General features: G+C 36.4%; 1 protein-coding gene across 1 annotated transcript in view; it reads right to left on the bottom strand.

The window, feature by feature from the left end:
• Positions 1-18,932, bottom strand: part of P5CDh1 (delta-1-Pyrroline-5-carboxylate dehydrogenase 1) — a 186,049-nt gene that overhangs the window by 27,197 nt on the left and 139,920 nt on the right. The window contains exon 11 of the mRNA XM_090373981.1: positions 66-244. Coding sequence (XP_090230107.1) covers positions 66-244 — 179 coding nt within the window. The remainder of the gene's footprint in view (positions 1-65; positions 245-18,932) is intronic.

Below are 18,932 nucleotides of genomic sequence, written 5' to 3'. Positions count from 1 at the left end.
TGCAGATAGAAGCTTTTTTGAAAATTTCTTATATAGCGTAAAAAAAACATGTCCCATCTACCTACCTATCATCACACTTTCCTCCTGCAAGAATTGTCAAATCTGTTGATTTTTCTGCATGCTTAATATAGCTCTCAATTCTCTGAAAAGCTTTTTTGTCTATCACAGCAGAGAGAAATGTATCAAATTCTAAAGGAGATCCTAATTTCAATTGCTTCTGAGTTTCAATCAACCCTTCTTTAACCTTCAATAAATATTCACTTTATGAAAATAATTATTTATTAAAAAAGGAATTGAAATATACAATTACAAAAAAATGTATACACAATAATTACGGCAAGTTCTGTGAATAAAATAATGAAATACAAACATACAATACTATTTGTAAAACAAACTGTCTATTAATAATACCACTTGTAAACACAGATTACAGTAACGAAACATCGATTCAAAAGAATAGGGCTTTGTTTGTTCCTTATAATTATACAGGGTGAGTCTTAATTATACACAAATAAATATATAGAATAAATATACACAAATAATTTAAATGTGCTACATTTAAAATCAAACAAAAATGCTTTCTATAAATAAATGCAAATACTTTGTTAGCAAGATATGGCAACGTTGCAAGCATGTTGCCATAACTTCTACTGACCTGATACACAGTGTTTAACGCTATTATTAGCACATTATTCCAGTGTTGTGCACTGTTCTGTAGTGTTTAGACACATTTAATACCAATAATTCCTATTAATGGAGCTTATTTGTTTTTATGAATTAACTGATACTTTATATGTGATTGGGGAGGAACACAGCATAGCAGTTTAGCTGCTATATGTCTTTCTGGTGAAATGTATTTACAACAAATGCTTTTGAATAAGACATTGCTTTTAATCATCATTTGATAGAAATGGGCTGTCTGTCACCAAAATGACAAACACTGGTATACAGTGCAGTTGCATCAGTTCCAAAACTGAATGACAGGAAGTCCTCACTGTTCACTGCATTTAAGTTCCTAGAACCACAACAAACAGCACAGAGGTGATGTACAAAGAACATCTATTGCAGTAATAGTACCATATACTCGAAAATAATGAGCCCACATTGTTGGCTGAATTAGTAATAGTAATAATAGATTTCGCTGTATAGTACAAAGAAGCCACAGGCTTTTGCTGAACTGGTAAAAAAAACCGCACCAAGTAGATAAGAAAATAAAAATTATATGCTTTCCTGCTTACACAGGTAATTATCCAGTTGATCTTTGAATTTATTCAAACTGTCAGATTCAACTACCTATGAGGGCAACTTGTTCCAGCAATCAATGACTGACCAGCTAAAAGAAAACTTCATACAATCTAATCTAAACCCTGTAATTTGAATTTATGACCCCTAGTCATGGAATTGTTTATAACAGTAAGAATTCCACCTTCATTCACTTTACTTCCTCTCAGATCCTTATAAACCTCAATCAGGTCACCTCTGAGGTGCCTGGTTGACAAGCTCTGTAGCCAACATAATCGGAGTCTTTCCTCATACAGCTGTCCTTCTGCTGATCTCACCATTCAAGTTGCCCATCTTTGGACCCTTTCAAGAAGCTCAATTTTCAGATGAGGTCTCCATACTTGAACACAATATTCCAAATGTGGTCTTGCAATTGCCATATACAGTGGGATTATGCCCTCCCTACCTCTACAGGATAACATTTGATAAATCATCAAAAGCATTGTTCAGAAAACTTCATATCTCCCCATATCATATATGTTTAGTCTCTAGAGCAACGTTTTTGGCATCCACCCCCATACTTCTCCTTCAACCCATGCACGGTACTAAGTACTATAGGTTTTGATACCTTTCGTGTTTGGGGTTTTCATAAAAAAAAAATACAAATAATATTGTAACTCAGATCCCTTTCCTCCTTAACTGTTATTAATTCAACCCCACTAAGTGTATAGTTTATTTGTGGGTTGCTATTACCCAAGTGTAAGACCTTGCATTTAGCAGCATTAAAACATAGCTACCAATTCTGGGACAATATAGAGGGAGAACTGGATAAGTGGGGAACGAGAGTAGCCTTGTGCAGGCAAAGTTTTTATGGCTCCGGCAAATAGAGAAGTTTTTTAAATTTTTTTCTGTTTTATTAACTTAAATTGGCATATTAACTTATTTTCTAGAGTAGCTTTATATTCTTAGTTACGATACTTAGTTTAATTTTTAACTTCGATAGAGATTTTGTAGGTTATTACTTAGTATCGGTAAGGGTATCCAATCCACGTGTTTTACAAGTTTTGCAGCTCCTGCGAACGAAAAGTTTTTAGCTATATTTAGCCACTTTATTGACTTAATTGTTATATTAAATTATTTTCTATAAGTAGCTTATAGAACTAGTCAAGATCTTTGGTTTATTCAGAATTTAGATAGTGAGATTTTGGAAGTTAATTAATACTTAGTGTCCGTAGATTTACCGTTCTTAACTTGCCGCCATTGTTATAGGATACAACGTTATATCCCGTACTAGATAACGTTAGCTTAGTATAGTATAGTATATAATTTTATCAATTAATCAGTAAAATTTATTAATCTTGTTAAACTTCATTGTCAATTAAATTGTACTTTTTTAACTAAATACATATAATGATTTAGATTTAACAAACGTAACATTATTAATTAATACATAACTTGATACGGAAGTTATATAAAGAAATTCAGAGATAATACTCGATACTGAAAAATTATATATACAAATATATAGTATTATAACTGCATTGGGATATATGTTTAGGGTTATAATTTTGTACTGAAATTGAAATTGAATCGAAATCATGACTCAGACCAGAGCAGCAAAGCAAAAGGTTCAAGCTAATGGGAGTGCTGTGGCTCAGGAGAGAACTGAGGGGGGCAGTTGCCCTCTGAATCACAGCCTTTTAAAATGCACTGTTTGTTCGATGTTTGTGCAGCAATCAGGTATAGGGCATATTGCCAAGGGGAGTGTGTGTGTGTGTGTGTGCACGCGCGATGTAAGGAGTGTGAGGAAATCAGGCGACAACTCAGCATTGTTATGGGCCTATATGACAGCTTGAAGGATGGGTGGATGCCATCGAAGGATTTAAATTGATGAGCCCATCAAGCTCTCAGCGGCCCACATCAATGCCACAGCTTGCGCTTGATCATCATGCAACACATCAGCAACCCCCCAAGGCAGAATGCGCTGGTCCCACAGGAACTAGTAGTTGTTGGTGACTATTTTCAGGGAAACAGGGAACATGGTGTGTAAAAAGGATAGGTGGAACAGGATCAAGATGTCTGGCAGGGGCAAATGTTGATGATATTGTAGAACAGATATCATCTTTTAAGGGCACAAAAGGTGATATTGTTGTACATGTTGGCACTAATGATATTAAGAGTAGGAGACCGTCAGAATTACTTAACAAGTACAGGTTACTGTTGAAAAAAAGCCGTGAATTAGGGTTGAATTTGAAAGTGTCTGCAATTCTGCCCATACACAATAGGAGGGAGTATGAGGGAGATGGGAGGGAGTCATTAAGGTAAAAGTAAACACATGGGTTGTGTTAGGGTAGCTAAGAATAGCAACAGGTGCATGTATACTTGTGTATACACCAATGCTAGGAGTTTGGTAAATAAATTTGATGAATTTGAGGTGTTGGTCAAAACATCAAAGGCAGATATTGTTGGGATATCAGAGACGTTGTGTCACACATATATAAGGAATGCAGAACTGGAATTTCGGGAATACAGGAAGGATAGACAGGATAGGAAGGGAGAAGGAGTTATGCAATTAGTTAAGAAACACATAAAATCCAAGGAAGTGCAGCTAGTCGAAATCGCTGGACAGTGCAGTATCGAGTCAGTTTGGTGTGACATAAGCACTGGGAGATGACATAAGCAAAGGGTTGCTCTTACGAAAAAAGGCTTAAATTTTAATGATTACAGTGTCTGGAGACTAGGCACCTGCGAGGTGATCTGATTGAGGTGTATAAAGCCTTGAATGGTTTGAGCATGCTCAATGCTGATGGGATTTTTCTTCTTGCTCAGAATAATCACCTGAGAGGGCATAAATTCAAATTGAGGAAAGACAGTTGTAGGATAGATGTGCGGAAGTGTGCCTTTAGCCAGCGGTTAGTTGATTGGTGGAACAGACTTCCATCTTTTGTTGTGGAAGTTGATAGCCTAAATAAATTTAAGGCTGAGCTGGACAGGTATTTGGATTGAACGGAGCGTTTTTTTTTTTTTTTTTTTTTTTTTTGGCTGATGCTGCATAAGCTTGTCTTCTTGCATCATTTGCTAATGCTAATGATGCTAATCTCTGAAGTCTGTTCAAGTCATCCTGAAGGAGTGCAGCTTGGCACTGATCATTAACAATGCTGCCAATCTTTAGGTCATCTGCAAATTTTGACATCATGCCACCTATCCCTTCTTTGGTGTCATAAATTTCTTGTAACTTCCTAAACACAGACAAATTTTTACTTGGTATGGTTTTTGAATCTTTATTTATTGTTTTCCCCAGAGTAATAGCTTGACTGCACCCAGCAGGTACAGCCCAACTACTTTTGTTCTATTTTTAACTTGTAGTTATGCTAGTGTGGGAAACTGACTGCTACTTATACTATAAAGCTTAGAATTGTGTTTAATAGTAATAGCCATATAGTTCAAGGAAGCCACAGATTTTTGCTGCACTGGCTAAAAAAAAGAAAAAAGAAAAAAGTAGTTAAAATACAAATTATTTGCTTCCCATCCCCTCTCACATGGGTAACTATCTAGCTATCCTCTGAACTTATTCAAACTGTCAGCCTCAACTACTTGCAAAGACAACCTGTACCAGCAATCAATGACTTGCTGGCTAAAAGAAAACTTCTCACAATCTAGTCTAAATCTCTTCCCCTGTAATTTTAGTTTATGGCCCATAGTTCTGGAATTCTTTTTAACAGTGAAAATTCTTTGAGGTGCCAAGCTCTGCAGCACACATAATCAGTCTTTCCTCGTATGGCCATCTTTTTGTCGATGTCACCATGCAAGCTGTCCATCTTTGGACCCTTTCAAAGAAGCTCTACAACTTTTATCAGATGAGGTTACCATACTTGAACACAGTATTCCAATGTGGTCTCAAATGCCTTATACAGTGGGACTATGACCTCACTATCTCTACAGGATAATGTTCAATAAATAATTGATAGGAAACCATGGGCTTTCCTGGCTGCCTGTTTACACTGCTCAGAAAACTTTATATCTCTCAATATCATAATGCCCAGGTTCCCTTAGAACAGGGGTGGCCAACTTAATTTGTAATGTGATCTAAATTTTTCTTCAAAATGTGCCACAATCTACCATCTCAAGAATTCCATTGCACATGGTTAAAAAAGTTAATCAACACACTGAAAAATGTTTATAAATTTTTAAATTAAATACAATTCAGAATTCTTATTTTAAATTCATATGTATTTAAATTTTTAATTTATGTGAAATTTGTGTCTTCATGTCATCTGCCAAGCTTTCAAAATCGGGGATATACTGATATCCACGATTCAACCGTATTCCCCTTTACAACCGTAAAGAATCTTCTGTATGCAAGTCCATAAGAGTAGAGAGAGATTCTGTGTCTTTGTTTGTTTCAAATACAAAAAGGCCGATTCACATAGATATGTGGAACTAAAACAGGAATTTCAAAGTTCACTGCTTTTTTTTACATTTGGGTACTTTTCTCGGCAAACATATTTGCCAAAATCTTTTTCTGATGATCTGGCTTTTAGGAAGTTATCGTTTCGCAATGTAATAATTTCATTTTCAAGTAATATTTTCTCCATGAAAAAACTCAGCGATTTTTTCTGCAATTTACATTAAATGGACATTAACCCGACATTAAATGGATAAGAAATATATTAAGCAATATCTTCAATTGTTTTAAAATTGCCGAATCTGGTTTCAAAATCATCCACAACTTTCTCAATTTCAGAAACATATTTCTCACTATTAAGTTCAAAAACAGGATATTTTTGCAAATGATCTAGCATATTTTCAAAATGATCGAATTTTTTTCCCCTTTTTGCTTTAGCTCCATCCTTTGAGATCCTTAGCCATTGCCAAAACCTGATATTTATATACAGAAACACTACTAATCATCACCCACATTTTTATTTTTTCCTTGTAATTTCAAATTCAGATCACTTAATTTACTGGTAAAATCAGATCACACGATCACTCCGTATCTTGTAGCTGCTGATAATTATCTCTCCTTTGATCAACAATTTTTTTTTTTTTTTTTTTTTTTTCATTCAGTAAATTTCGAAATCTCTGTAGAAACTTACTCTGACTCAGCTACCTCACATCTGTGTGTAATATCAGATCTGGTTAATTTTCATTGAGTTGCATTTTGAAAAGTCTCCTTTGAAGAGATTGATTGTCCTCTGATGGAATTCAAGATTTTGAAAGCTATGTCCATAATACTAATATTTAATCTTTTGCTGGCTAACACTTGTTGGTGGATGATACAGTAGTAACTCAAAAAATCTGGGAATTCATCATCCTTTGGCACAATGCAATGAATCTGTTAAGGTGCCCCATCATTGCTTTAGCTCTATCTGTTGTTATTGATACAAGCTTAAATAGTGGTAGTTTAATTTTTTCAATAAAAAATTTGAATGTGTTTAATATATCAAGACCTCTTAAGTTCTTTCTTTTAACTAAACCATACCCAGCAGTTCTTTTCTAGTGGCAGAATCATTGAAAAACCATACAAATAAAAGCGAGAAATTGAGCTGTATCACTGACATCTGCAGATTCATCCAGTTGTAAAGAAAAGGACACACAATTAGCAATATGAGCAAGCAATTGTTCATTCACATTTTTACTCATTTTTCGATGCATCACATCACAGTATTTCGAAATAATTGCAGATCTTGAAGCGCACTTTTAATTTCATTTTTGTTCTTAAAATTTTCAAAAAGAGAATCTGTTATTTCTAAAAATGCATCTTTGATGAATTGACCATCAGAAAATGGTTTGCATTTTTTTGCAAGAAGATGAATCACTTTAAATGATGCTACAGTTATTGCTTTAGATTTTAAATTAGGTTTCATGAAGAAATTTTGTTGTGCTAATAATCTGGATTTAGGTTCTTTTAATTTATTTTTTAGGCAGAAAATCCAATTGGTATTTATCATGGAGTGCATTGAAGTGCCTTTGTAAATTTCCTTTTTTGGGTATAGCCACGGAAGCATTGCAAATCAAGCAACAACATTTTTCTTTTATCATTACGAAAAAGTATTCTAGTTCCCACTCTTGATGAAAATGATACGTTTTACTCTTTTTCGTAGTATTCATTTTAAATCAAGGGGTATTAAATTAATGTATAAGTGCTGTCCAGTTATTAATCAAGCTAAATAAGAATCTGACACATACACTATGCTCTCCACAAAGCAAGAATTTTCACTAGACCAGCTAGCAGCTGTCATGTGGTTCAACGGATTTGTAATATGTGTATGCAGTGGGGTGCATAATAATAATATTTAGATTTTGACTAATCTATTTTTTTATAAGTTTGAAATTTGTGATCAACCAAAATTAAGGCCGCAATTTACTTGTTAGCCACCCCTGCCTTAGAACATACATATATTAGGGTATAGTAAGTTACTGCAGTTTAAATATTTTTTTAAGTCTTTATCTTTGGTATACATATATATAGTACAATGACTTAACTAATTTAGGATATTTGTTAACGTTGCTAGCATGCACTAAAGTATTCAAGCTTCGATAGAATAAAAACGATTCAGTATTAATGAAAACAAAATGTTTTATTAATTTAGAAATTTAGCTAAATTTACAGTATGCCTCAGCACTGCAGCAGCTACTTTTCAACCATCTTCAGAGGACAAAAATAACAATACCAGATTTAAGAAAACATGAGGATGCTTTGGACCTAGGAAATTAACTAATCAGCAGAAGATGTCTGTATCTATCACTGGAAAGAAAAGGTGTCTTGAATTGTCAGGAGGAGCCTATTTCAAACAGGTTGCAAATATTCAACCTGATATAGAACACTTCCAATATACATCTTTTCAAAAATCACCAATTTATCCATCACACACACACACACACACACACACACACACACACACACACACACACACACACACACACACACACACACACACACACACACACACACACACACAAGATTTAGTAACCTAATAATTTGCACTGTGTGTGGGTGAGAAGGATGCAAGAAGCTGTCATAATTCTAATTTCTTCTGAAAACTTCACTTCTTCTTCTTCAAGAGGAGTGTTTCCATTTACAATGGGTTTCCTCAGCCTACAAGTTATTTCTTGTTAGGAATTTTTTCCCGCCATAAAGCGCAGTTCAAGGTGTCTTGGTCGGTTAAGCCTCGGGCTGTCATGCACTCCCGTACTCCATCCATCCATGTCCTCCTAGGTCTTCCTCTTCTCCTTCTTCCAGGATAGCCTTTGAATATCTTGTTTTCTTGCATCCGTTTTACATGTCCATACCATGTTAGATGCTTTTCTTTGATGGTGTCAATAATAGTCTTTCTCACTTCCATTTTTTCCCTTATGTCTTCATTCCGTTTTCTGTCTCTTCTAGAAGTTCCTGCTGAGCGTCTCCAAAAATCCATTTCTGTGGAGAGCAATTTGTTTTCCGCTCACCTATTCAATGTCCAGGTTTCCGCTCCATACAATAGAAGACTTTGTACAATCGTTTGAAAAATAAGTTTCTTTGTTTTATTTAGGATATTTTTGCTCCACAGAACAGAGTTTAACATGCCGATAGCCTTTCTACCGTCTGTAATTCTCTTATTGATCTCTGCTTGAGATGATCCATCACTTTGTAAGATTGATCCCAAATATTTGAATTTATCGACTTGTTTGATTTTAAAACCTGCAATATTTAGAACGTGTCCTGGCCCTGAAGACAACATTTCAGTCTTGCTAAAATTGATTTTTAGACCCCATTGTTTATATTCCTCAAACAATTGACGACATGCATACTTTGCATCTTCTAAGTCTTGTGCTATCACCACCAGATCATCTGAAAAAAGTAAATTGTGAATATAGGTGTTCTTATTAATCGGCAATCCCATTTTATTACATTTTTTTGATCAGGATCTTAGGCAGATGTCAATATAAATTTTGAAAAGTGTTGGTGACAAACAACCTTGTAATAAGCCTTTTGAAGTGTGGAATTCAGGTGACAAAGCTGATCCCACTTTACTTCTGCATCTATTATTCCTGTAAATTGCCTTAATAATGTTAATCAGTTGTCCATCAATATTTGCCTCTTTTAGTGCTACCCATAAGAGTTTTCTTGGAACACTGTCATATGCCTTTTCAAGGTCAATGAAAATCATAAAGATTTTTTTTCCTTTTGATTGGCATTTTTCAAGGATTTGTCGTACTGTTGAGATATGATCTATACATGACCTCCCAGCTGAAAAACCACTTTGTTCTTCTGATACCTCGATTCGGGCTTCTAAATTGTTCCTGATCCATTTTCCAAGGATCTTTAACAGCGGGTTCAGGACGCATATTCCTCTGTAATTTGAACAGTTTTTCCGATTGGCCTTCTTATAAATTGATGTAATATATCCTGTTATCATTTCTTTTGGTATTTCTTCTCCTCTCAGTATACTATTTAACAGTTTTTGTATCAGAACAGCCACTCCTCTTCCTCCATATTTCAGAAGTTCCATGTAAACTCCTCCAGGTCCAGGTGATTTGCCATTCCTTCCTTCCTTTAGCAGGAGTTCCACTTCCCTGACAGAAATTTTTAAGCCCGAGTCTTCTACACCAAAATCCTCCATCGTCTTGAACTCTTCCCGGTCTTCTTTTAAAAGTCCTTCATAGTACTCCGTCCAGTCTTTCAAAGGTATTAATTGCAAACCAGCATTGTGTTTATTCTGTTTTCTCAAGTCTTTAAGGACCTTCCACGATTCCGCTGATTGCTTGAAGCCCAATTTGCTATTAATAGTTGCGCATTTCCTTTCCCATTCTTCATTTTTCACTTCTACTACCAACCGATTGGCTATTTTCTTTTTTTCAACATAAATGTTCCTATATGCATCATTCCTATCACCCAGCCATTTCTGATATGCAAGTTTCTTTTCCTCTACAGCAGCTCTTACTTTCTCTGTAATCCAGGTCTTTTTTGGTCCTTGGCTCTTCTTTTTGCCTAGGATTTCATGAGCTATTTTTTTAACAGTATTTTTTAAATATTCGTAGATTTCTTCAGTATTACCTTTTATCTCTATGTTAATTACAGCATCCAGTCTTTGGGTGAAGTTGTTTCTAATGCTGTTGTCCTGGAGTAGGTCAATGTTAAATTGATCCACTTGTAGCATTTCTCCTTTCCTGCATTGTCCACACATATTTTCTTAATCCAGTTCCACCTCAGTGTTGTTTTAACAAGAAAATGGTCAGATCCACATTCAGCTCCTCTATAAACTCTGACATCTTTCAATTCATATGTCCCTGAATGTTTTGAAATAATGTAATCTATAACTGATCTAATTTGTCTTGTCTCCTGTGACCAAGTATATTTATGGATATCCTTGTGTTGGAAAAATGTGTTGTTTATTCTCAAGTCAAACTGTTCACAAAGATTGCATAGTCTATCTCCATTGTCATTCCTCTCTTTCTCTCCAAATCTTCCAATAACTTTGCTATTTTGTTCATTTCGTACTCTTGCATTGAAATCTCCCATTAGAAATATCTCTTTGTTCTTAGGAATTTTTTCTTTAGTTCTCTCAGATCCTCCCAAAATTCATACTTCGAGGTATCGGCGGTGTCATTAGTCGGGGCATATATTCCCAAAATACATATTTCTCTCCCGTATATTTTCTGTTCCAATGAAACTTCACTCACACTTTATATTTTCTACAATTCTGGAAATCTGGGTTAGCTTTGCAGATAGAGGCTCCATACTCTGCCAGTGCTGAATCCATTGTTCCTGAAAATTGTTTTTATACTCAGTAATTCAGTTTCAGGAATGGGGCCCTATATCTGGAGATCCTTAGAAGAGAATTTCAACTATGACAGATTTTGAATAATATGATAAACAGGCAATGTTCTGTCTGTATCTTCATTCAGACATGCAGAATACTTCTGTGGCCTGGTATTAAATATACTTCTGTGGTTTGGTAAATTAGTTATTTGTGATTAAAATATCTAGAAAGGAAGACGGTTTTCATATTTACATTCCATTTTGAACCTAATATTGCTCTGTTGAATTTTTAGATGTTGATAGTAATAGAGGAGTAAACTCCAAAATAGAGGAAAGTAAACTCCAAAATGAATCATGAGGGTCCTACTTTTTCTGCCTGAGACCAGCTAACTACATTCTCAAATGAAGAGGTTAAGATTTCCTCCATTCTCCTAAAAAATTTGAATCTGGGCTTCACCAAATAGTGAAAAGAAATCAATGCAGTAAACTTTCTGTTGTTTCGGCCAATCTATGACAAACAGTTTCCACATCATATGATTAATTTTCATATATCACATCTATAAGAGAGTGTGTTCACAGACCATTCTGCAGGTTGTTTGGGCTGTGTGTGTGTGTTATGGGGGTTTAATAGTGCATAAGCTGCTGTGGCTATAATGTGCCTATTCACAGGAAAATGCTAAGAACAAAATTTAGGCATAACAACTTGGTTGTGTTTTACAGAGATATTTTATAATTTATCATATAGTCCAATTATTTTCAGATAAGAGAAAAACTCGATGTTTGCATCATCTCCAAAAATATGTTGTAATGTCATTGAATACAGGACAGATGTTCTGTCCTGTTGATAGTGAGGGAAGTCAATCAGAATATATTTGACTGTTAAATTTTATGAACAGTATGGCCACTGAGGAGGATCTTCGCCTCTGAGCAGATGGAGGTGGGTCAGATATGTGGGTCCGATACGTGCCCGTGCAGGAACCACTTCTTCTCTTCGCACTGTTTTGGTGCTAGAGTGCCAATGCTTTGGATCATATTTCAACTGGTAGAGTTTATTATTGGTTTGGGTGTGCCATAGCTCTTTCCACTGCGTGAAAAATGCTGTTTGTATGATGTGACTGTAGTCAGAACCTGGAACCGGAACAGAGGTTAAATCAAAAGTTGATGGATTTTTAGCAGTTTAATCAGCAAGTTCGTTCCCCTTTATCCCCGAATGTGCTGGGATACAGCAAAAAGTCACTGATTGATGACATTCTTCAATTTGTAATAGAAGTCTTCCAATTTGACTTAACACAGGGTGAACCTTGTAGGAGGAGTTTTGCATTGCTGTAACTGAGCTGAGAGAGTCCGTGTATACAACATATACAACATATTTTAGAGATGGGTAGAGATTCAGGTTGTCTAAAGCTAATTTTATTGTATACAGTTCTGCAGAGAAGCTGCTATACTCGGATGGAAGGGCAGCCGAAATGATAGTAGAGGGAAATACTGCCACTGCTGCAACGGCTGAATGTGATTGGGAGCCATCAGTATATATTGGCAAAAAATCGGTGTATATCTGAATATGGCTTGCATGGAGTTGTTTCATATTGAGTGTCGGTAGACGATGCTTTCCCACTTGTGAAGTATCGAATGATAACTGAGGAGGGGGAGTCCAAGGCGGTTGGGAGTAATTCATTAATTGCTGCCTGTTGAAAATAGGAACATTCCAACTCTGCATTAATTCAATAAGGCGTAAGCCTGACAGTCTTATTTTACTGGGTTTATTTCTATAGAGGTTTTGTAGTGGTGGATTAAACAGATATGGCTCAACAGGATGCTGATAACAGCTTTGTATTTGGGCTGCATACTTAAGAAGTAGTGTTTTTCTGCAGAGGCAAAGAAGGGCCTCATGAGCTTCAACATATAAACTATGGGTAGGAGATGTCCTGAAAGCACCAAAGGCAATCCTCAATGCACTATGCTGTATAGGTTCCAGCCAGCGGAGTGTACTCTTTCGGGCAGAATCATAGATTGGAGCACCATAATCCAAACAGGATCTGATCAATGCTCTATATAGGAACAGCAAAGATGAACGGTCTGCTCCCCAAGGACAGATAAAACTATTAGTATATTCAGCTTTCTGAGGCAGGTAACACGTACAAATTTGATGTGCTCAAAGAAATTTAACTTCCTGTCAAGGATTAATCCCAAGAATCTGACCTTGTCAGTCACTGGAATGGTAGAGCTTGACATCTGAATTTCAGAATCTGTATGCAATTTACGTTGATTGCAATGGTTTTCTGTTGTGACAGACGATAGCCATTGCACACTGGCCACCTTTGGACTTTATTCAGGGTGGTAGATGACTTTCATCAAACGGTGAAATACCACCACTTTGCTTATTGGTGGCTTGAAGTGGTGAAACCCATGTTTAGTCTCTAGAGCAAAGTTTCCGGCATCCCCCCCCCCAATGCTTCTCCTTCAACCCATGCATGGTACTAAGTACTATAGGTTTTGATACCTTTCGTGTTTGGGGTTTTCATAAAAAAAAAAAAAAAGGGATATCTGTAATTGCCGTTAATGGATCTCATGTTCTTAGAACGGCAAGAAATAGAGAGATCATCAGTGTAAAGGTAGGTCTGAACAGTATTTGGAAGTTCTTTTGTGATGGAATCAATTCTAAGGGCAAAAAGGTTGCACTCAGTACAGACCCCTGTGGTACTCCTTCCTGTAAAAATGTCATAGAAAGCAAGTTGTGGTATCGAACTTGGAACGAATGGTTATGGAGGAAGTTTCTGATAAATATAGGCAGGTTGCCTCGTAGACCAAGAGCATGGAGGTCACTGAGAATGCCATGACGCCAGGTAGTGTCAAACGTCTTCTCTATGTCTATGGAAACCATAACAAGGTGTTCATTTTTTAAAAGGCATTACAAATTGCACACTCAGCTTTGATCATGAGATCAAAGGAGGACCTGTTCTGGCAAAATCCATGCTGATTACTCAGAAGATGTTGCGTTTCTATGATTCAAACAAGTCGATTTTGGATTATTTTTTCAAGTAACTTGCCGAGGCAACTGGAGAGAGAAATTGGTCTGTAACTGTATGGATTGGTAGGATCTTTTCCAGGTTTCAAAAAGGCCAGAACTGTGGCATGGTGCCAAGAGGTCGGGTAAAGGTTTTCAAGAAAGATTCGGTTATAGAAGACCAGCAGTATTTTTAAATTTTTTTCTTCAAGATGTTGTAACATGGTCGACTGCACGGTGAGAGGCGTTCACAAGATACAGAGAATAGGAGATCCCCTTGGGACAAAATTAGAAATGAAATTTCAAATGCTAACTGGCAATCCTTATTTAGCAGTCAAGATCCCAACACAATTTTGGATGTGCTGTATGACAACTTAGACTCAATTATCAAAAATTATACACCCAAGAGCCATATAAAGTCAAACACTAAAACATTTCCTGTGTGGTTCACAAAAGAAATAATTCAATTACTTAAGAAAAAAAAAAACAAATGTTCATCAAATACAAAAACATACAGAGACATGACAACTATACCCAGTTTTCCAGCCTAAGAAGTCAGATAAAAAAACAATATCAATTTGGCCTACCAAAATTACTTATCCAACCTACAAAATGCAATGCTAAACAGGCATGATATGGGTCCATTCTGGAGGCATTGGAAAATGGGTTATAAAAACCACAACCATATGAACAAAATGGAGACCATTAAATTAGAAGAATTTGCAAAATACTACCAAAAATTCTGACCACAATAGTAAGCTGGATAACACCTCTTCCTCCTCATATTTCAGTGATATATTGACACAATTTGAAGTCAATCCAAAAATTTTATTGAATACCCTTAATAAATTCAAATTAAGCTATGACACAAACACTGACAGTCTTCCCATGGCCCACTGGAAACACTGCTTTGTTGCCCTGCAACAACAACTTCTACATCTGATAAATTACATTTTCAAAAATGGATCCCTCCCCGCAAGATGCGAGATTAAAGGAAACCACCATTACCCCAATTTTTAAAAAGTGGTGCAAAAGACAGCCCTGCCTCCTTTCGACCCATACACAAAGCTAACCCGCCTAACAAGATCACTGAGAACATCTTATACTCTCAGCTCTGCTGCTTTAAGAAAAACAAATTCAGCTACATTCATCATGGCTTCCTTATGGGCAGGTCAACAGTGACCAACCTACTCTCCATAGAACATGACATCAAACATAGCGTTAGTTAGTTAGTTAGTTTTTAGGAGCATTAGCAACTAAGGCCATATTGCTCCGGGATATGCGGTGGTCATTCCCTGACCTTTCCGCATTCTCCGTATTTGGTGGTGACAGGCTCGAACCCCGGTCTAATCAAGAAGCGTGTGCTACGCACTGCTGCTCCTTCCCACCTGGCTACGGAGGCGCCTGCATCAAACATAGCCTTGAAGATAACAATCAGATAGACATTTTATATCTGGACCTACGAAAAGCCTTTGATTCGGTACCACACAATTTGCTTTGCCTCAAATTAAAGCACATAGGTGTATTAAGTTATGCCTTACCACTTATGTTAAACTTTTTCTACAACAGGAAAAGCAGAGTTCTTTTTGAAGGAAGTCGCTCCTCCACTTTTCCTATACAAAGGGGAGTCCCACAGGGTTGCCTCTTGGACCACTATTTTTTGCAATATATATTAATGACGTATAAGATTGTATGCAACATGTAAACATCAAAGTGCTCTCATGTGCAGATGACTTGCACATGAGAGCACTTTGATGCTCTCAAATGTCAGAAAATTTGCACTGTTATCAAAGTCTGCACTTTGATAACAGAAAATATACAAAATCAACACAAGACTGCAAAATACTGGAAAATGGATTAGACACTATCACCTGATGGATTACAAACAACGGCTTAAAACTAAACTTAGACAAATGCTGCACCATCTCTATTGCAGACTATCATAAAAAATACAAGATTAATTATCCTTATAAAACCAATAATCATGAGATAATGAGAGTGCAAGAGGTTTCAGAATTGGGGGTATGGTTTTCTGCCAAGGGAAACTTCAACACACATGTAAATAAGACTACAGCAAAGGCCTCCAAATCCCTTGGACTGCTTAAAATAATCTGCTTTGACTTTACCAATATACAGCTCATAAAAACAGCTTGCATAGTGATAGTTACCCCAATTCTAGAATATGCCTCACAGATCTGGAAAATTCACACCAAAAATTCTTATAAAACAACTGGAACATATTCAGAAATACACAGTCAGATTCCTAGTGTGCAAGTGTAGGTTGGAATTGAACACAAAATCTTATTATGAATGGTGAATTCACTTCGGGATTGTACCACTCTCTCAAAGAAGGGCTGTGGCAGACTGCAAGTTCTGATGCATCTGGTGGCTGGAAAGCTGGATGGTCCCGAGCTGCTCTACTTCATCAATTTTAGCTGTTCTCCAAGAGCCTTGAGAAGACACAATCTGCTGGCATTAGAGCCATTCAGAACTGATCAACTTAAATTCCACTATTTCAATAGAACTGCAAAATTGCTAAACAAATCCAACATAGATATTCTCACTGAAGACATCAATATCAAAAAAGAGTTGCAAAGGTTATTACAATCAAGGATTTAGAAAATGAGAATAAATGATTAATTTAATAATAATAGTAAAAATAAAACAAAAATAGGTAGTAGTAGTAGTGGCATGTGATGCAAGAAAGCATGTGTATGAGCTTATGCAGCATCAGCCAAAAAAAAATCACACCATTCCCTCCAAATGCCTGTCCAGTACCTCCTTAAATTTATTTAACCTATCAACTTCCACAATGACAGATGGAAGTTTGTTCCAGCAATTAACCACCCGCTGGCTAAAGGCAAATTTCCGCACATCTATCTTTTCTTAATTTGAATTTATGCCCCCTTAGGTTCGTAATCTGAACAAGTGGAAGGATCCCATCAGAATTCAGCGTGCTCAACCCATTCAAGGCCTTATACACCTCAATCAGATCACCGCGCAGGTGCCTAGTCTCCAGCCACTGCAATTTGCAGAACTTAAGCCTCTCTTGGTAAGAGGATCCCTTCATTCCCCTCACCAATCTTGTTGCCCTTCTCTGTACACAGTACTCAAGGCGTGGCCTGACCATTGCCTTATACAGAGGGATAATCACCTCCTTTTTCCTTTTCCCTGCTAGCAAAATTCCTATATATCACTCACAAAACCCCATGACCTGCCCTGGCAGCCTGTCTGCATTACTCAGAAAACTTCATATCTGACTGCACAATTACTCCCAGGACTTTTTCATTTTCTACCACCTTAAGTGTAGTACCACACAGTTGGTACATTTCTCTGGGGTTACTTCTACCCATATACAGTACTTTGCATTTGTCAAGGTTAAACTTCAGTTGCCACTTCTTAGCCCATCTGCCTAAATTATCTAGATCCTGTTGCAGTAGCAAACTGCCATTACTGTCATTAACAACCCTGTGAACCTTGGTATCATCTGCAAACTTCGATATTAAACCTGATATACCTTCATCAATATCATTGATAAATATACAAAACAACAGTGGACCCAACACCAAACCCTGTGGGACTCCACTAATAACATTAGTCCACAAAGAGCAGCACCCATTGATTACCACTCTCTGTCTTCTCCCACTTAACCATCCTTTTATCCATTGTAGCAACTTACCCTTAATACCATTCTGCTCCAATTTGTACAATAGTCTTTCATGTGCAACAGTGTCAAAAGCTTTCCTGAAATCCAAATATATGATATCAAAATTATTTTTTGCATCCAGTTCCTTTTTAACCACATCATAATATCCTATAAAATGTGTCAGACAAGACTTTCCCACTGTCAGACTTTAGAAAAAGAAAATAATAAACAATGATAAGAAATAATACAAAAAAATGGATAACTATAATAATAATACAATTCAATCAATGTAACTATTCATTGTGAGCAAACAAGAAAATATGACAACAAAGGTATTTAGAAATACAAAAATCTCTGTCACCCAGCTTTGCTTAAATGGAAATCGCCTGTAACATACAATATTCCATTGTATATGCTGTATATTGGCCTTGTATATTTGACATTGTATACTGACTGTAAATAGAATTATTACTGTATTGCTACTGTTATATTCCTCCTCTGTAAGGCTTCGGCCGTTCTAGAGTAATAATAATAATAATAATAAATAAAAAAAAAACATGATATAATATATACTGTCTGGCCCAGACGGAATATATTATATCATGTTTCAATAGTTCAGAATATTGAAGTGGCTGATTATATGGAAGGAGTACTGAGGTTTCGAAAGTTGATGGATGGCTGTTCAAACATTGTCTTAATTTTCTGGAAATCCACAGAGTAAGTTGATGCCACCGAAACTTGGGCAAAGGTTCTGCCCAAGGCATTTGCAATGTCCTCGGGAGCAGAAAGCTCTTGTCCATTCCACGAAAGAATTGGGGAAGGGGGCGGTTGAAAATTTATTTGCCGGAAATCTGCCTAATTTTCTTCCATATTAACCTGGAATTAGTGTTTTTGTTTACGGTAGAGGCAAACCAAATCCAGGAATTCTTTTTGGCTTGTCTTTGTGTGAGACATGCTTTTGCCCTTAGTTTCTTATAATTAATAAGATTAACTGTGGTTGGAGATCTACGAAAAGAATTCCACGCTTTATTTTTTAACTTTTGTTTTTGTGCATTCTTCATTCCACCAATAATTATAGTGCCGTCGGGAAGGAGGATTTGACAATGGAATTGAGCATTTAGCTGCAGATAATAGGTGTGACATGATATAATCTGTGACTTCATCTATCAGCTGTGTTCGTATAAATTTCTCATCCAGACTGATAGCTGATTGAAATTTGACCCAGTTGGCTTGAGAGAATTTCCATTTCCTACAGGTTGTGATAATGGTAGTTGGGTAGTGAGCAGCTCGCAAACGATTGGAAAATGGTCACTTCCCAT

The sequence above is a fragment of the Mastigoproctus giganteus genome, chromosome 5, assembly GCF_048544385.1.
Source record: "Mastigoproctus giganteus isolate SK-2022 chromosome 5, ASM4854438v1, whole genome shotgun sequence".
NCBI lineage: Eukaryota > Metazoa > Arthropoda > Arachnida > Uropygi > Thelyphonidae > Mastigoproctus > Mastigoproctus giganteus.
The sequence above is the reverse complement of the archived record's forward strand: the minus strand, read 5'-3'. Positions and strand labels throughout refer to the sequence as shown.